Raw genomic sequence first — 19753 nt, 5'->3', positions numbered from 1 at the left:
AGTGATACTACAGTTGGTAAATATTAGCTTTATTAACTATGAGACAGGTTTTGGACTAGTATGGTGATATTTTTCCTGCAACCAAATATTGTTTTTTTTAAGTACCACATGTTTAAACCAGAACAAAAGTTCTGCGTCTAGGTGTCCTTTTGTGCAAATACAGAAGCATAGATGTTAGTAAACCCGTCAGTGGCTGAACGCACACAGATCTCATATAACCATTTTACCAATTTATTACATTCCTTATAAAAACACAAGTCCATTGCTCATGTATGACACCATTTCTCAACAAAGATTCAATGTGGATTTACAACTAAAAAGGTAGCAACTTAAGATGTCAGCATACAGGTTTATTACAGTACAAGTCTACTACTGGTAGTCGAGAGAAAATACTGCAAGTTATAATTGCATAATGAATTCACATTTTAAAAACATTTCTTGCATTGCAAAGCTCCAATGCCATACTTAATTTTATTTTATTTAACACCATAACATTAAACTCTTCCATATCAAATGGATGGTCAAAGCTGGGCATCAATTAAATTATCAACTAAACTTATTAAATCTTCAGTTGGTGATATTTTTTGAAGTGCCAATTTTATTTTAACACTTGAGCTTTCATCTAGGACACTATCTGCCTGGTACGCTATGATAGATACATAACAAGTTTTCTTTTTAAACGACAAACAACCAATTTCAGGCACTATAGGGTTCATGTGTGGAGGACACATTAGTATTCTGAATATAAAGTCATGACAAATGGCAACCGTGTATTTTCCTATGAGCACAAACTGATATTAAACATTACAAATAAAAGTACAGCAATACCTACATATACATACTCTATATGGTATGTAATATATTGCATAATGTGTAGATGCAAAGAATCCAATAAACAGTACACAGTTTCAGAGTGAGGTCAGGTTTGATGGCAATGTTCTTCCCACTCAGCCAAGCCCATTAAACTGCTCTTCCAAAAAAAAAAAAAAAAAAGCTGATAAGACAATTACAGAGTAAAAATGAAAAACCAAATACATCAGAAAAATAAATAAACACTGAGAGCATGTAAGACTGGAAGGAAAGAAAACACCAGAGTGAATACGAACACTTTATCTGTATAAAGTACCCACCCACTGATTATTAGTTGCCCACACCCACAAAATCTTTAGGAGGCCACTTTCTTCTTCAGTGGTGCTGAACTGTGTTGAGGAGGTGAAGAAGCCGCAGAACAAGGTTGTTTATCTGTGGTCTAAGGGCCAGGTAGAGGATGAACATGGTGGTCTCTTGTTGCTGGTCATGCGTCACTGAGTACCTGTCAATGGTCAAACAGACAGTGAGTGAAAAAGTAGCAAATATGTGCGCTAACAGTTTTGAATTGCACACAAATCATACATGAAAATGTATTTTAACAACAACATTCACCTTTCTTGCAAACTCAGGGAGGACGAATGATGCTTTGTGAATTTCAGGATTGTAATATTTAAGGTTCATAGTTTCCATTTCTTCTTTTGCCAGTGATTTCACTGGGTCCTTGAAATTTGTTTCCTAATTCGAAAAAAGAGAAGAGGGAACGTCAGTCATTTGATGGACGTTACCAATCACCAAAAAGAAAGCAGATAAGTCATTGTGCTACGGGATCGTTTTACAATAAGACGGTGGCATTCATAGGCAATCTGACAACAATCAGCGATGTGGTAGACGGCAAATGGAGAACGACTAGAACACGTACAGGATTTTTACTGCAGAGCATGAATCCAATTTGGCCACTGGGATAAGTTGGTATGGTGCTGTAGGCATATTCCACCACAGGGAATAGGGTCTTGCAGAAGGTTCGCATCTCCTTTATCAGCTCCAAATGGAGCCATTGACACTCTCCTGTGAAAATGACACACAAGCAGATGAAAGGGCACGTTCATTTTCTGTCTGCGTTTTTGGTATCGTTACATCCTGAAGTAGTTGGAAGACAGACAATATAAATGGGGGACAGAGGAGTTAATAAAAGTCATGAATAATAACCAGACTTTTTGACAGACTTGACATCATTTAGTAGCGCAGGTATGACTTCTACTCAAGCATCTCCTTACTAAATTGTGGTGAAATATAACATTTACCCTGGGAACAAAGAATTCCACCGTTTCTCAATGCTGCCTTCATCAGTTGATAGTAAGACTCCTTGAACAAACTCTCAGCAGGGCCTGCAACAAAAAAACAGAAGTAAAAATAGCAGTGCCTCCAACGAACCTATGACAGTTGGCACAGAAAGGAAAATGGCGCAACATAAAAGTGGCACTTACCGACAGGGTCCGAGGAATCGGTTATAATGACGTCGAAGGCATCCTGGTTCTGCTTCATGAATTCAAAGCCGTCTCCAACATGGAGGGTGAGCTTGGGGCTGAAAAACCCTTTGGCCATCCCTGGGAGGAACTTCTTCGCTACATTAATGACATCCTACACAGCAGACGACAGCAACATTGATATGAGCAGGCGTGACTCAGGCGCAGTATTAGGAACCAACAGTAATCAGTACAGCTCTCTGTTGTTGCCCCCACCTCGTCTATCTCACACAGGACCACAGACTCCACCAGTGTATTCTTCACCACTTCCCTCAGCACACCGCCATCACCACCGCCAATAATGAGCACCTGTAACAAAACAAAAGGAAACGTGCTGAGTGTTGAGACAAGAAACATAAGTCACACTGTGAGTGTAGCCATACTGCAGATACATCTCAGAAGTACCTTCTTGGGGCAGGGGTGGCTGCACAGGGGAAGGTTGGCAATCATCTCTTGATAGGCAAACTCATCTCTCTCTGTGCACTGGATCACTCCATCCAGCACCAAGACATTCCCGTAGGTTTTACTGAAAAGTGACAGCGAAGTATGAGGCACATTGGAAAGCTCTATACGCCCTCACGCTTTCCAATGACAGTTCACATAGCTCGGGTGGGATCTACACAAACTGAACAGCATGCAGCAGCAGCAGCAGAGGCCGTGCACATTCGTTTGCTACCATTCTTAAAACCAAACAAGAAAAGAGAGCTTGTGTGATTTATGTGAACCTGTCAGTGTGGGTGACGGCTCCCATCCACTGACCCACAGATATCCTCCTCCCCCCCCCACCGGTCTCTGCTCAATTCGCCCCCCAGCTACTTTTGTTTGTGAGCTAACTAAAACTTGAGGGCAAACGGAGGAACTCCCAGGCAGCCAGCCGCGGGAGAAACTTGTCGAGAAGCCACGGAGCTTCAGTTCGCTCATTCATTTCTCAGTAGTCGCTAACAGCTAGCAACATTAGCCAAGTTATGTGGCTGAAAGTACTCACCTCTTAAAAACCATAACATCTTGAAATTTGGATTTCTTGTCGTAGAGGACCTCTTCCACTTGGAGGCTCATCGCTTGCCCGGGCCATAACGTGCACATTTCTGTAAACCATCCATCTTTAATGTGGTCCATGTCAGCTGCCGACGGCCACAAGTAAAAATAACGTGTTTGTAAGTGTGGCGACAAAGATGTGACACATGACCGTTAACTGACAGCTAAACGTGATGGGTCAAGTGTTAGCCAATCGGGTGCCGCCGACGTCAATATTTGCCGTTACGCGAGCCAATGGGGTCGCAGGACGGACCGGTCCGTGTATAGTTTGTTTGACTGCACAGCCGCAGCGCCGCCCTGGAGCCGGAGCAGAGCGGGGTAGCACCACTGCGCCTGCGCGGGCCAGGGGGTCAGGGAGTGAGTGGTGGGGGGCGAGCATATGTTTGTTTGTTTTTAAGTGAGGCTTTTTTCAGAGTGATCAGTATTTTCATTGGGCCCTCCCCTTGAATTAGAAATAATAAATGAAAAATAATACTGCAGCATCCTCCTACAGCTTTTAAACTCGAAACTTTAAACTTAGACGTGGTTTTCTGGGCATGGCTTGCTATTTTTGAGTGTAGTCTGAATTAGTTGCTGAACACTAACTGTGTGCAAACATACACAAAAAAACTAGTTAAGACAGAAGACACATTTAAATAACACACCCCAAAAATAAGATCTCAGAAAAATGAAAAAAACAAACAAATCCCCAACAAATTCTGTTAAGAAACCTATTTTGTCAACATTAATATATGATTTTGATTATGCTGAATCTGCTTGGTATTGTGGTTTGACAGCTACAAGCGTGGAAAAATATAAATAAAGATAAAATGTGATGTTCATGTACATCGAAGGTTGTATGAAGTATGTTTTTTTTTTTGGGAGGAGGACTTCACATCTTCGCACACATGCATACATATTATCTACTCCACATTCATTCACTAGAGGCACCATTAACCACTACAATACTTGCCCCTCAACCTTAACCCTAAAAACCAACCTTAGAATAAATATGTTTCCTTGCAGGGGCCAAGTTGTGCCCTTATATGGGAAGTGAGTACCTTCAGTGTATTCAGTATTCAGTCTTTTGTCCTCATAATGTGATGAATAGATAGCTCAGGTCTGAATGGGAGGCGTGTGGCAGTGGCGGTTTAATAGCAGGATATAACTACACACTGACATGCTGATGCTTACTTCCTGAGCAGATTGAAGAGTGTCAAGCACAATTACTAAGTAAGTGAGACTCTGGGAAGTGTCAAGTTTATCTCTGCAACACTGTCACTAGAATTGATTGAGCTGGAAAATGCTTCAGTGTTAAAAAGAAACGTTAACAGTCAGCCAAATGATGTATTAATGAATTAATGTATATTATATTGCAGCAGACCATTTACTCATATACAGAGTAAATATCACCACACATAAATTGGAAATTTAATTTTGTAGTCACATTCCAAGTAAAACGATCTGTGAAGGGTTCATGGGTCCATGGGCTAATCAATGGAAAACTGTGTGGCATGAAAATAATTGTCCAAAAAGTGGTGCTACTGAAGCACCTTTACTACAGCGTAAAGTGGGAATGCAACAAAATGAAAGAACTAAATTAAACATGTAATATTGGGGCTCTGCATGATTATCTTCAACTACCTATATATACATATATATGTTTAAAAAAAATCTGATTCGCAACAAAAATGATCATTACAAACAAATAGGTTGACACCAACACACCAAGCTGCAAGTAATGAATGAATAAACTGAACAGGATAATACTGTGTATTTCAAGAAACAAAACAGGACTAACTATCGTGCACAGGCCATTCACACCCAGGCTGAAGTTTTGAATGGGAAGCCTGGTCTGGACAAAGACAGAGAACTGGTTTGTTTTGTTTCCTCAACCTACTCTTTTCAGTACTGAACTTGCTGCCAATATTGGCCTGGATGAAACAGTAGAGTCTGCCTCTAAAACCAACCTAGAATCAGACTCTGCTGTGGTTCCAGCTTTGTCATCTTCTGTTCCCCCCCCTACATATCCTCCTAGATATGAGTGCAAAGACCACCATAGAAGCAGACTCTGGTTGCTTCTCTGACTCCAAGTCCTGAATCTCATGCCAAGATCGTCATGAATGAAACAGAGTATTCCTCTATACCCAGCCTTAAAGCAGACTCTCTTATGGCAACAGCTCCACAACCTCCTCTGACTCCTCCTGCTGAATCCCCAGTCTCTGTATCAGTCCTGGATGGTGAGGCTATGAGCAAGGAGACCACCAGAGAACCAGACTGTTGTGGCTCCAGCACCATTACCTCCAGTGACCCCCGCTGATGTACCTCCTGACATTACTGGCGCCCAGAATGGTTCAGCCGGTCTGATGCAGCAAAGCAGGCTCCACCTACCCCAGAACCAGACTCTGCTTCCGGAGACATCGCCACCACTTCCCATGACTCCCCCTGCTGAACCCCCAGTCATTACTTCAGTTCTGAATGTTAAGGATGTTAGCAAGGATCCCAGAGAAGCAGACACTGCTGTGACTGTGGCTCCACAAGCATCACGATGAACGTCTTGTCGTAACTGCAGCACAGGATGACGTAACAACCAGATGGGGTGAGGTTGAAATGAAGATTGTCTAAAAGCTTCTTCAGTTGGTTCAGAAAAAACACTTTTGTGATGTTGCCTTGGCACAGACTATTCCTCAATTTGATTTTTCTATTTGCAGCAAAGTAATTATTGCATTTAAAAAAATCTGCATCACTCTGTAACAGTAAGTGGAAGTTGCATTAAATGTATTCATACTACAGTATAAACTCAGTACTTACAAATGTGTAACTTGTCTTATCTTATGTAATAATGAACAATTTTGAGCCAACAATATTTTGTTAGGCATCCATTCTTAGGGAAAGGTTTGCTGTGGGTCCAACAGTCCAACTGCTGAAACTTTTACATTACACTTTAACCAAGATACCAAGTTAACCCTCCACTGCAAAGATTATTATACCATCGTGGGAAAATGTGTCTTTTTTGTCACCTAAAATGAACTTAAATTAATATATTTAAATTTATTTTTTCAAATTATATTTTTATGAGCACCACTGCCCTATTAGTGAAACACAACTCTGACCTTCCTCCAGCAAATATGATATTTAACATGCTGAGATACATAAATATAAAAGTTGAGAACCCATTACCCAGGTTAAGGCAGTATTTTTTTTTTTTGTTATACACTGACACATAGTTACTGTATGCACTTTTTGTCTGAGACTGTGTTTTGTAGTTTGAACTAAACTCTTTATTTAAAGGTCCAGTGTGTAACATTTAGGACGATCTATTGGCAGAAATTAAATCTTATATTCATACCTGTTTTAATTAGTGTATAATCACCTGGAAATAAGAGTTTTTGTTACCTTAGAAGCAGGGAAGCAGGGACTCAACCATGTTTACAGTAGTCCAGATCGGACTAACAAAACAAACACTGATTCTAGATAGGGCCTTTCTTGTTTTTTGCCGCCACCATAGTTTCTCCCACACACTCGGAAGGCTGAGTTGGATTCAAATAGTTGCAATCTGCAACTTCACCACTAGATGCCACCAAATCCTACACACGGGTCCTTTAAGGCTGACCTTAATGCTACAGTATTTTAGACAAAAGTGTTCTTCCAACTTTTAGTCATTGGTTTGGAGATGACCGTTCTGGTTCAACAGGACAATGCTCCCATGCATAAGACAAGGTCTATACAGATAACATTTTTACAGTTTGGTGTTAAAGAACTTGACTGACCTGCAGAGCCCTGACCTCAAACTCATCCAACTCCTTTGGGATAAACTGAAACACCAAATGCAAACCAGGCCTCATCATCCAGCATCAGTGTCTGACTTATCTAATGCTCTTGTGGCTGAAGAGGAGAAAATCTCTGCAGACTGCTTCCAATTTCTTATGGAAAGCGTGCCTAGAAGTTGGGTGGTGGCTGTTATAGCAGCAGTGCTGGAAAAAGTACTGCAAAATGTATTATAAGTATTAAAGTAAAAATACTTGTTGGGCAAAATGGTGCCTTTCACAGAGTTGTATGATTATATAAAGCATTTTATTACTGACGCTGGAACATATACACATATACATAATTCTAATGTCATAACTGGTGGAAGTGGAGTACACTATACTTTTTGCTGTCAGATAAATGTAGTTTAGTAAAAACGACAAAATGTCCCTTCTGAAATGTAGCATAAAACTGTAAGTAAAGTAAAAGTACCTGAAAATTGTATAGTATACTACTTGAATAAATGTACTACGTTACTTTCCACCACTGTATAGCAGCATATTAATCAGCATGCTTTTGGAACATGATCTTCAGCAGTCACATATGGGTCACATATGTCCATATATGTTTGGCAATATAATGCAAGTTTTGGTGGTGGGGTGACCTTTAAGATTATATTAGTATCACAGAACAGGAGGTTGAACTGCTTTTTAAATAGACAGTAACACTTTTAGTTATTTGTGTGACTTGCTAAACATTTTCACTTCACAGCACATCACAGTTCACACATCTTCAAAAGAATCATTGCCAGTTACTTCTTAAAAGTATTCTCATGACACATTCACAGACAAAAAAAAACAAACCTTATAGTCAATTTTCCATCTTGTGAGTCGGTACACCAAGTTTAAGTTTCCTTGCTATCATTCCACATCTATTACTTTTATTAACTAAAATGTTACCCATCATCTTAATATCAGTGTTGATAGCCGGAAGACAGGTCTGATTATGATACTGAATGATAGTGCTCCACATAAATGATATAAAAAGAACAAGAACCTTTTTTCCTCTAAAATCATTTTAATAAAGAGGTCTGTGTGCCCACATATTTACAAAGTAAACTGCTCCACAGATGGGAAAAAAATACACTTTGAAATTCATCAAATATTGAAATACTGAACTTCATTGGCATTGAAAAAAAAAAAAAAAAAAATCCTTTCTGTAAGATGAAAAGCTTTCTTAAAAATAACACAGAAAATAGCATCGAAGAGAGTTTATCTTTTGGGCCAGTTATGCCGGAATCCTCTGCAGAGAATAAAAAGACAGAACGGTTAATACACTGAGATGTTTGAGATTGCACATACACACTCTTGTATTGTATATTGTTATGTTTACCTATCAGATTTCCCAGCCAGGTATGACATACTTCTGCCTGCAGCTCCAAAATTGGATTTTTGTCCCTTGGCACCACCCCTCTGTTGCACAAAGGATTTAAATTCATCAAGTACAAAAAAACACATTTTTAATGTAATAAAACAGCCTTTTATTCTGGTGTTTTTGTTTTTCACCCCAAAAAATAGATTGTTCAATAAACAAATAATGACCAAACAAATACCTTTTTCTTAAAACCATGGGCTTGCCGGCTTGGATCAAACTGTGTGTTGTCCTTGGCTTTGTTACCTGTAAAAACATAACAGGTGCACTGATTTGAATAAATTCTTATTAGTACAACAACTGTAACTGAATGTGAAGTAAGTGGTGAACTATCCGATGTGATGAAATAAAAAACAGAATCAAATATCCTTACCAGCGAAGACTTTGAGGTCTGACTGACTGTAGTCGAAGGGCTTGAAGCTGTCTTGGGGAGGGGGTTCTGTCTTCTGGGGCTTCTCTACAGATTTCATCAGCTTCTTACTCGGTTTGGGAGTCGACTCTCCAACCTCACTGGCAACCCTCTCTCTTTTCTTTCCACCGCCCTTCTCAGATTCCTAATGAAATTGGTCAGCAACGTTATAGTCTGTACAACATTTAGAGCAAACATTTTAATGAATGTATTCTGTGTGTATTTTTGTTTAACTAACAAGATAATGAACATTGGAGGACTGCCAGCATGTGTGTGCAGTTTTATTGTACAAGTCATCAAACAGTTATCTTTTCTTTTTGATAACCATTAAATTGTATAAAAGAACATAAATCAAAGTAATCTTTAAAGAATTAAAAGGGAATTTGCTGCATACTTATCCAACATTTTTGTAGCCCATTCAGCAATTATATTTATTCATTAGTGATGAAAAAAATCCAAATTTTGCTGCCAACTACAGGTTGAAAAAAAATTTCAAGTCTGTGCTTAGATAAGTTGAAAAATTGAGTTCTACAGTCGATATTCAGCCAGTAGGTTAGTGGATGAAGCTGCAGCTTCATGCCGATATCCCAGAACCTACCATTAATCTTTCCTCATGTTTAAACAAAAACCCTTTAAAAAGGGTCTTGACTCAGCTTGGAGCTATTCTGCTTCCCCCCGTTTGCATAAGCCTGTATAGTCTGTTATTTTATCCACAAAGAAAGGTTTTCCTCAAGGTTGGATATGTCAAAATAGCTTTACATTATTAAACCACAATCACAGCACAAGGTGTGAATGACAGCATCAGTGTCACCTCACAGAGGTATCACTTTCAGGATTGCTTTGGAGTTACAATGCTGCCAACTGAGGCTTCAAACTGAAAACATTTCATCCAAATAGAAAAGTTTATCATCCTTATTTATGATTTTGAATAGAAGATGTTAATGATTTTTATTTATGTCACTTGTTCTAATTAATCATATTAATTTGCTAAAGAATGGTTATGGCTACACCTCCAAAGTCTTGACAAATCATGTTTTCTTGCAATCTTATTTCCCTGTGATCATTTCTGATTTACTTACCGGCCATGATTAATTTGACCTGATAACAATTAATCACTTTTTGATTAACTGTCACTAACAAGCCCAATCACAGCATACACCCATGATGATGTCAATTATAATATCAGTTCAGTATGAGCTTTGGAAAACCACAAAGCGCTCTTTCAAACTGAAATGAGACGAGAGAACTTCACTGCCAAAGTACTGGCTGAAACTGACAGCTAGCCAGCAGAGCCAATACTTGTCTGCAGTTGGCAGGTTGACGAGTGTTGGTTTCAAGTGTCGCTGCCAACACTTTCGACTTTAACGCATACCACCAGACGGTGCCAACGTGGTTATTAGCCCGTTTCAGCAGGGTGCGCCTTAAAAAAAACAACTTTTCACTTCATCATCACACAACGGATCATTGTGTTACACACCAGCGATTGATGGCTGAAGCCTCACACAATGAAAGGCAGAGAGAGGGAAGCAGGGATAAAAGTCAGAGTCAGATGGCGGTGACCTTTATCTCTATTCTCTTGGACTGCTTGGACAGAAGATGAAGTACAGAGACTACTGTCTAACTGAGCATTAAAAACAGAGCGGAAACACCATATGGTGGCAAGAGCACGTAATAGTAACCAAGCCAGAGGGTGCCAAGCAATACCCCAGAGAGACGGAGCTAACAAAGTGGGCTTTTCGGCAGACAGTAGCTATTGTTGTTCCCCAGGAGGAAAGAGAAGCGTTTGATGAGTGGAGGACGTGTCTCTAATGCTCCAATCCCACGCTGTGTGTTCTTCTTCCCCTGGCACATCATGTGATGGATATAAATATTAAAAGGCCACTAACATGCCGGTGCTGCAGACTGACAGCCGTGGTTCACTCGCTTGTGAGTCACCACATTTATGTGCAGAAATCTCAGCCATGTCTCTAGAAAATGGGGGCACTGCAGAGGGTTAAACTGGCTATTAAAGCACTATCTTTAATATGCTGTGTCAGGCTCTTGGGTGAATATAACTCATGTTTTTCATGGATATGTACTCTCCCAACAGGGACATCAAAAGTGAAGTTGACAGAGTGCAAAGCCTATCTGAAGTGGGACAGAGAAAAAGGAAGGACAAGAGTGCAAATGACTCACCGCTGCTTGCTGGCGAACAGTGGCAACGTTCTGAAGAGACTCCTGGTAGCTCTGTTTAGCTTTGGTTCTTTCCTCTGTGGAAATCAACATTAAAGTATGATGAGGATCATTGCTTTTGAATGTGTCAGTTTAGAGCAGATTCAAATCCGTTACCTGCCACTTTCTTTATGTGTTCCTTTGCTTCTTCTTTGGCTTTCCTCTTGGCCTCCAACTCCTTTTGTTGCTGCTCGATACTCTGCAGTTTCCATCTTTTGCTAATCTGTGAACGTGAGACGGTACAGCTATTAACGTTCAAGACACGTAGCAGAGAGGACAACACAAATAAGTCTGGATATGCATGACTGTACGTAGCTCTTTGAATACCTCAAATATTTTTGAGGATGGGTCAAACTTGGCATTCTTGTTGACGCGCACATCGCTGGAGGGTAAATACTGAAATGACAAAGAAGATGGAATACTGCGTGTCAGGTGGAATTAAAAAGCAAACAATACTAAGGGTTGATCACTGGTCGTAGCTCACCATTCTGAAAGGGTTTTCAAAAGACTCAATGATACGTCTGGCTTTCATTTGAGGCACAGGGAGGGGCTCTTGGTCATTCTGTGTTTCCAGCTCCTTCAAAAAGGAATCAGAGTTCTCACATTAGTTCGCACTGTTGCATATAAAATCGACTGGCTTAATAAAGTCAACTAAAAGACGATCTCTACCTCAAACAGTGTGATTTTAGCTGCTGCCACAAGGCCACTTGTTCTCTGTACATCAACATCCATTTTGTGCTCATCATCTGAGAAAAGCATCCCTTGTTTCACAGGCAGTTCTGAAAATAAATACATTTGTTTAAGGCAGTGATTCTCAAACTGTTTATGGTGTGCCCCCCGTCACAGACAAACAAGGTGGAACTTGGTTGAACTTAAATATTATTGTGACTGAAATATTAAACCACCAGGATAATGCATGCACGAGGATCAAGCTTACCATCAGGAGAAAAGGGGTGGAGGTCACTCTCAGAGACCCTGGATGTATCATGAGGACCAAATAACAGGACTTCTGGCTGGAAAGTTCAAATACAACATCACATTTATTTTACTCCAGTCATGGTTTGTTAGTGAATGCAAAAACTAAACAAAAAATATAGTTTAATAAGTTTTTGACAAACCTTTTTTATGGGTGTGAGTCCCTTCTTCTTTTGAGCTGCAATCTCAGCCTGTGTGAAATGTAGAAAATATTGCGATGATTGATTTGGGGGCCTTCACTGATAACTGAAAACAAACACTGATATTACATAACTAAAAAAAAAAAACATCATATCCCCTCAGCTCACCTTAAGGAGAGGCATTTCCCTAGCTTGCTGCACTAGCAAATGGAGCTCATTGACCTGCTGCCTCACCAGCGGGGGTACCGGGTTACAGCAGGCAATAATGCCCTGAGGCTCTCTGGGAAGATAAAGACGCAATACTGTGCTGCAGGTTATGAATAAAAACACTAAATTCACCTGCACTGAGGTGAGAACCACCAACACTAAAAAACAAATCAAAAGAGGGAAATCTGATCATCTTACTTGGGCAGCTCCTCAGATATCTTGATCATCATATGGGTAGGCAGGACGTATCTAAAACACACAAATAACACAATATTTAAACATATTAACACAGTTATCGAAAGGCTATGAATTATTCTAAAAGCAGGGGGTTGCAAAATCTGGCTGGGTACAAACTATAAATAAGAAAACAGCTCAAGCAGTTTTCCAGAACAGCAAGTCCATCCATTTCCAAACAGCCTACCCGGTGCTTTCATCTTCCTGCCTGGCCAGCTTGTCCCTCCAGGCAAACAGCAGTCTGAAGGCAGTGAGCTGCTGGGTGTTAAAAGACCTTTTCTGCTTCCTCTGCAGCTCCAGATATGACTCCTCTGTGTATATAGGCTTCATATATTTCTGTATGGAGGGGGTGAGCACACGGTGAATTGCGACAAATGTTGGAAAATGCACAAGATTATGGCGTGGAAATGTAGAAATATGAAAGCAATAAAGACACCATGAAACTACTGGATGGAGAAGGAGTATAAAGGTTGATTTTTAAGTGCCAATTTAATCTTCATGATGTATGAAGCGAGATTTGTGGTCACCTTCAGAGAAATGTCTTTGCTTTTGTTCCAGACACTCTGCAGAAGGCCAGGCTGACCGTGGTTGAAGTCCAACAGCTGTGCCCTCACAGAATCGAAGATGTAAAGGAGGTAGTGGGTGTCTGTCCGGGCATACTGCACCATCTCATCTGGCAAAGGGCTAAAGGGCCAAGTTACAGGAAAGTTTTTACTTCAACTGGCCAAAAAGTCAATAATAGTATTCTAAATTACAAACAATTTGAAATGCATGGTGGGGTTTACTGATAAGAGATTAAAAAGAACTCCATCCCACAGTTAATCCTATACAATAATAAGCACCAAACGGAACACATACCGGATCCTCCAGTCAGCCAGCTGGTAGCGTTTGTCTGAGTCCACATTGCAGAAGTGTTTGAGCAGGTGGTCGAGGGAATGTCTAGCCAGGTTCAGAGCTCGGCTGGCCTGATGCGTGTCAAACAGGTTGACAACATACAAGCCGAAGTCCCTCTGGAGCCACTCAATGTCAGAGTCGGAGCCGTGAAATACCTGAAACCAGGAAAGAAAGGACATTCAGCCGAAACCTCTAAGGTGAGGTATCCACATATATATATATATATTTTAAAAAAGAAATTTGACTTGCTTTGCTAGAGAAGATACTTGAACCAAAAAGATTAAAAACTGGGGACACAGCATGTGATATTTTTCCATTTGGATTATTTTCACACGTCTCTCAGTAGTTCAAGCCCACGCACCGCACTTTTTCACAGGAATCCTACGGTGCTTGAGTCATGGTGGCTCCCACACACCACAGGACACCCGCCAACTTTATTAAACATGTTTGAAAACTGTGAAGTGCTGAGACACCTCCAAGTTTTCAAGATTATGACTTTACAAACGTATTACTACACAGGTGGAGATTTTCTTCTCCAGGTTACGTTGGGCAGTTCAGATGCAACCAGTTCATAAAGTAGTCTGAGCCATCCTAATTTCATATGCTTAAAATAAATTAATTATCTAGAGGCTATTCTAAGGCCATTTTAATTGCTGAGATTTGGGAGTATGATGACACAGCTTTGCAAAGCAGACCAAGTGGTCAGACAACCACGCAGGTTTTCCTTAAATATCTTCAGTTTAATTATCCTTATCCTATCCTTATACCTTTTATTTAGAAGTAAAACCCAAAGGGATTGCATGAGAAGTTCCTGTCATAACTGTCCACTGCATTGTAAAACTCGTTGTTTTATACATACAGTAGGTATGTCCACTGGGTCAGAGTTGAATGAGGAGGTAGCGCTGCAAGATCTAATGGATTTCTACAACTGGCAGTTGTAATTTTACATACAGTACATCTTATTTTCAGACAAGCGGTTTAGTTAATGTAATATGGGCCATATCAAATCTGTGATGTGATTGCTCTGTGCCTTCCGTTGTAAAGTGTTGCCATATCCTGATGAGGCTGCTGAATAAATTGTTTAATTATAACAGAAAGCACATAACAAAGGAAAATAACGATAAAACGGAAAGAAAATTTCCGTTATAAACAGCCACACACACGGTACAGTTCACCATTTTTGGAAAACAAATCTGATCAGATACATAATCTCATCTTCTCTTTAGACAGTAAAAGCTGTAGAACAAGATACACAATGCAGGATCTGTGGAGCGGTTCCATTACCTTGACAATAGCCGGGTCAGTGAACGCCTCGTTTAGGATGTACATCTCGCTGCGGAGCTCCAAGGTGTCGATGATGAAGTCTTCCTCTCTGGTGGAGATCTGCATCAGCGAGGTGAGGCCGAGGAAACTCCTGTAGGAGTGGTGCTGCGATGGCAAACAAACAAAACCTCTGCTTAAAACACAAGGACCTACAGGTTTTTAATAACAGACTCAAAATTGACCACAGAATTGAATCAATGCCTTCCTTACAAAGGCACTATGTGTTGCTTGGCTGTTGTACTGATACTGATGCCCAACCCCCGTACATTACATCCAAGAACTGTTCCTAATCCCGTACCTCAAGGTCCACAGCAAACTCAGGCAATTTGCAGAGCTTCTCATTCAGAGCCACCAGATCCTCCAGTGTGTCAATGAAGGAGCACCTGGTCTCATCCATTGGTTTGTACATCTAAAAATAATCCACAAGACACAAATTTAGGAGAGGCAAACCAACAATCAGAAGATCATATTGTAGGATCACTAGAATTTACCTGTGCCACTGGCTTAGACAGAAAGCTTTCTGGTATTGTAAGATGGTCCAATTCATATTGGTATGGGTGTGCAAACCTACAAGGATCAAAATCAGACACTTAGATGGACAACTAGAAATAGGAAAAGACAAAATGTTAATATTACACGAAGGAAAAGTCTTACATGTCTTCAACATGTTCCTGAGTTCTCTGTTGGTGAATGAAGTCAGCGAGGGCAGCTGGGACGTCAAGGTCCTCGGGTCTCTCTTTACGGATTTGTTTGTTGGTGAAATCTATGATTGGAGAGCACGAGAGCTAATATGTTAGAGATGTTAAAGAGTTAAATTTATAGGTGCAGTGAATGTTATGAAAACAGCAAATGGGGAAAAAACATGAGCGTCTTACAAGAAGGAAGAGGCTTCATTGCGTTGGGCTTGATGAAGATCTTGGGAATAAATGGTGTGTTGCTGTTGTCAACTTTTTCCTTGAATTTCAGCTGAGGCCTCGTAACATTCTTGGCGTGGAGCAGTCGGAACATCTCAGAACGACTGCCAGAACCTGTACCCTGATCAATGAAAGCATTGTTTACCACAACGTGTGAAGTGCTGGTATGAATATTTAGCAAGTGTTCCAAAAAAAATGTTTTTAAAAACGGGGCTAGGGCTTTAGGTGCTTGAATGCCAGGACTGGCACATGATGTTTCAGCTTGAATGCAGCACAAAAAAAAAACTGGCATCTGCAGTATGAGAGCTGAGAGGTTAATTAGCCAAACCTTGCGATTCCAGCTGGAAACCACAATCTTGGGAGGCTGAAATCCTGCAGGCATGACAGGCTGCTGGCTCCTGTTCACCCCATCAGCTTCATCAAGAAGAATCCCCTGGAAATCACATACAAGAGCTTGGTTGGTTTCTCAACCTTTTTCATGGAGAAAGTTGTATAACACCAAAGCCATAGGTCATACCACTCTTTCGAGGATGACGTCGTTTGAGTCCACAACCAAGTCGAACCTCTCCTCCTGCCCTGTCAGCTTGTTCCGGTCCCTCATGTGGGATCTGCAGCCGTGGTGCTGCATTATCTGACTCATGCTAACACAGGGACAAGTGACAAGAATATTATTCTATTATTGAGAAACAGCAAGTAGCAGGTTACTCAGCCAAACCACTCTTGTGTTGGCTGAGTAACCAACCGTATCTCCTTGGTTCTGAGCAAAGGCTCAGTCAGACTTAAATTGCCTCGATCTCAGCATCAAACAGGATGTGATGTCAGGTCTGACAAAGGTAAGCAGAAAATCAAGACTGTAAATCAGAGTGATGTTGCATTGTGTAGTCTGGTAGCGTACTATTGACCAAGCAGTGCACTATTGACCAAGCAGTGCCAACTCATATCTACATTCAACAAATGTGAACTTTGACCTGCAAATGCACTGGAGATCCACAGCTCCTTGCGAAAGAGCAAAAACATTCTTGAATTTGTCAGCTTCATGGGCTTTAAGGAGGCGGGGACACTGGTGCACGTCTGACTGAGCCCAAACTCAAAAGAAGCAACAACATAACATACACTCACCAGTGCAAGAGCTTATCCCCCTGACTTTCACAGAACTCCTGGAAGCCTGGGAAGCTGCGGTAGAAATCATACTCATCTCCAGCTTGAGGCAAGGCGGCGGACGCTTTGGTGGCGGACAATACAGCACCCAATCCATACTGCGGAGGAGAGACAGGCTGAGCTGTAAGTCAACACTTCCTTAAGTGTCTTTTAATATAATCAAACATAGTGCATGTAAAGCAGAGAACAATGAAATGTAATGCATATTTTGCCTTTCAGTTTAATGTCACAGTGGGGGTTTAAACACAAGGTGGTTACTCCTACACAGTGAAACATGGAGAATTACATAGTTTAACTTGTTTAGCTAACTGGTATGAATGTAGTGTTTATTAGTGAATCTAACCCTAGCCGATAATAACTTGTTTTAACTATTTAACAAACTAAAAAGAACAACTACCTAACTAGCTAGCTGGTGACAGCCTCTCAATTTTTGACATTGGTTTTAACTTCTCCAAACGTATTAGCCCTCACTTTAGCTAGCTATAGCTCTTAACTTCGGGTTCGTTGGTCTTAAGTAAGTGATATAAGATGAATATGTCAATAGTTTTGACGAAACCATTATTTTACACAATCGATAGACTAGTCGAAAGCGCAAATCTACTTGCAGCCACATGAAAACATTAGTTATCGCGCACATATGTTTAAGCTAATTAAGCAGCACAGCAAAGAGGCTGAGCTCTGGAAATATCCACCATTACCTCGACAACTGCAGGGAGGTAAACACCAAATCTGATGTCATGTCACCGGATAGCTGTGCATGTTTTAATCCTATACCTGACTGAAAGTGTGTTTACAGCTCGTAGCCAACAGGCACATCCACGTTGTCCATCTGACTGCTAGCCTGAAGTCAACAACTCCAGTGAGCTAACGTTAGTTTACTTACTTTAACAAAGGCATCCACGTCTTTAAAACCGGGACACAACTCGCCATTTTCGTCGTCGTTAGTGTCTGAATTCATGTCTTGAAGGCCACTGTTTGTGGACTGATTACTCTTTGAAGAAGCCATCATCTAGTTTGATACTGTGTACATGTGTGAGCCGCAGGAAGCAGCCCTCTTTTCCCCACTGTTTTCTTCTGAGCGGCTCTGGGGGAAGCTGGGGGACACAGCGCCACCTACCGGCCTGGAGTGGAGCTACATTTTCTACAATTTATTGAGGTCTTATTGGAAATATTGCTGCATGATCATACATAATGTACAGAAAAATTATGACTGAATTTATTCCTGAAATGTCAAACTTTTATGTTATATGACTGCGACATTTTAGGGTTTTCTTTGTTTTAATGCTGTATTCATTTATTACCCCCCAGAATCTTGTCATTGTTCCACTGCATAGCTTGGCTCAGGTCGTCAATGTAGGCTACCCACTCAATGCAGTGACATTGCGGACACAGCCTTATCTCCCCCTGTATTGACTCACCCGTGGGGTGCTGCACCAGGATGCCAGTACCATGAGGGGGCAGTATTGACATATTGCAATCTGCAGTGACAAAGCTACAGCGTCTGGACTGTTGCAGAGATGTGGGGAGAAATAATACACACCAATCATGTCTTATCCAATATCTGTGTAAGAGCTATCTAAACCATATCTGGAATCCAAAGCATTTTGCAGTTTTCAGCAATACTAAAAAGTGATAATGTGGGTATAAAAATCATACATCCCTTCCTACAGTGTCTGGTGTAAAAAGGAAGTTACCTAGTGCTGATTCAGTGGTCAATAGCATGTGAAGAGCCATTGCTTAAGTATTGACACACCAGCTCATTACGGATGATCTGTGGTGTGTTGGGAGAAACCTCTCTTTTCTTCACATCCCCTTCCTATTGATCTCTTCACAGGGTCCTCTCCCTCTTATTATCTTAAAAGCATCTCTGCAACACTGGCTCAATCAATATTTCACAGTAGCTTTCCATGTCATTCCTTTGTTTTTAGTGGAAGGTATCTAAACCTCGGCAGATGCATGCTCTAATAATCAAAAGAAATGAATCAGTATTCTTTGAGAAAGCCACAGAACACTGCCAACTGCTTGATACATGTTAGTTTTAAATCTTCTTGTAGATATTGTATGTGATGTTAGTATTCAAAACATTAGACTTTCTGTGATGGTAGTCCTTATTATATGAAACAATTAGTATATGCAGCAAAAAATCTCTTCTGTTATATCTATTCTTTATCCACTGAATAGGGGATTACTGCTGCCATTTACTCTCATTTATATGCTTTTTCCATAATATTATGCATTTTATAGCTTTGATGGTGCCCCAAAGCACCACTCAAATTCCTCCTGCAGTAAAAGACACTAAAACTGCTGATGCTGAAAATGACACCGTGCCACACACATAACTCAAATAAAGAAATCCAAGAGAAGATCCTCAGTGAATTGTTTTTATTAACTCCCTCATTTAGAAAACACAAATGCACCAAACGATATCATACATGCACAGCTTCAGCATATCAAGATCAGCTGATGACTTTTCAATGTGAAAACGTTACTGCCACGATCTCACAGAGATCACCTGGACATCAAAATACTGAGGAGTCACAACAGAAAGGCCAAGCGTTGTCACCCAGAGCTCTAATTGTATTTCTCCAATCAATCTTCATGAAATTGCAAATTTTGGGTAACTTGTTTATTCATTTTCTGATCAATTCTGCCCTTTTCTGATCTTGAAAGTAGCAAGAAAATTGTAAAGTTGTATTGGTATAAAAAGACAAAAAGTACTAGTAGATAGTACTACTTGTATTATCTACTGTGCACTGGCTGACT

The 19753-nt window shown here is 40.5% G+C and overlaps 2 protein-coding genes across 2 annotated transcripts; both read right to left on the bottom strand.

The window, feature by feature from the left end:
* Positions 1 to 217: 217 nt before the first annotated feature.
* Positions 218 to 3520, bottom strand: srm (spermidine synthase). Its single transcript, XM_035657398.1, has 8 exons — positions 3319 to 3520; positions 2739 to 2859; positions 2550 to 2642; positions 2295 to 2448; positions 2112 to 2195; positions 1730 to 1875; positions 1423 to 1545; positions 218 to 1312 (listed from the first exon to the last, which is right to left on the bottom strand). Exons 1-8 carry the CDS (start codon positions 3447 to 3449, stop codon positions 1295 to 1297), a joined length of 870 nt encoding a protein of 289 aa, XP_035513291.1. The 5' UTR covers positions 3450 to 3520; the 3' UTR covers positions 218 to 1294.
* A 4708-nt stretch (positions 3521 to 8228) lies between these two features.
* exosc10 (exosome component 10) lies at positions 8229 to 18063 on the bottom strand. Its single transcript, XM_035657317.1, has 25 exons — positions 17874 to 18063; positions 16952 to 17088; positions 16350 to 16473; positions 16161 to 16265; positions 15794 to 15953; positions 15573 to 15681; positions 15410 to 15485; positions 15217 to 15327; positions 14880 to 15023; positions 13560 to 13750; positions 13229 to 13385; positions 12889 to 13037; positions 12666 to 12716; positions 12429 to 12540; positions 12264 to 12311; positions 12083 to 12158; positions 11815 to 11924; positions 11630 to 11722; positions 11473 to 11541; positions 11263 to 11368; positions 11110 to 11183; positions 8899 to 9079; positions 8707 to 8771; positions 8487 to 8566; positions 8229 to 8396 (listed from the first exon to the last, which is right to left on the bottom strand). The coding sequence occupies exons 1-25, from the start codon at positions 17997 to 17999 to the stop codon at positions 8366 to 8368; spliced, it is 2685 nt and encodes an 894-aa protein (XP_035513210.1). The 5' UTR covers positions 18000 to 18063; the 3' UTR covers positions 8229 to 8365.
* Between the last annotated feature and the right edge of the window lie 1690 nt (positions 18064 to 19753).

This window comes from Morone saxatilis, unplaced genomic scaffold (assembly GCF_004916995.1).
Source record: "Morone saxatilis isolate NCDOM2014 unplaced genomic scaffold, NCSU_SB_2.0 Contig15, whole genome shotgun sequence".
In the NCBI taxonomy this organism is placed as follows: domain Eukaryota; kingdom Metazoa; phylum Chordata; class Actinopteri; family Moronidae; genus Morone; species Morone saxatilis.
The sequence above is the reverse complement of the archived record's forward strand: the minus strand, read 5'-3'. Positions and strand labels throughout refer to the sequence as shown.

Coding starts and splice junctions, on each gene's coding strand:
- exosc10 (XM_035657317.1), bottom strand. CDS start 17,999: ATGATGGCTTCTTCAAAGAGTAATCAGTCCACAAACAGTGGCCTTCAA. Junction 16,474..16,951: donor GGGGATAAGCTCTTGCACTG/GTGAGTGTATGT, acceptor TCCCTGTGTTAG/CATGAGTCAGATAATGCAGC. Junction 11,369..11,472: donor CATCCTCAAAAATATTTGAG/GTATTCAAAGAG, acceptor TCACGTTCACAG/ATTAGCAAAAGATGGAAACT.
- srm (XM_035657398.1), bottom strand. CDS start 3,449: ATGGACCACATTAAAGATGGATGGTTTACAGAAATGTGCACGTTATGG. Junction 2,860..3,318: donor GATGTTATGGTTTTTAAGAG/GTGAGTACTTTC, acceptor GTCACTTTTCAG/TAAAACCTACGGGAATGTCT. Junction 2,196..2,294: donor CGATTCCTCGGACCCTGTCG/GTAAGTGCCACT, acceptor TTTTTGTTGCAG/GCCCTGCTGAGAGTTTGTTC.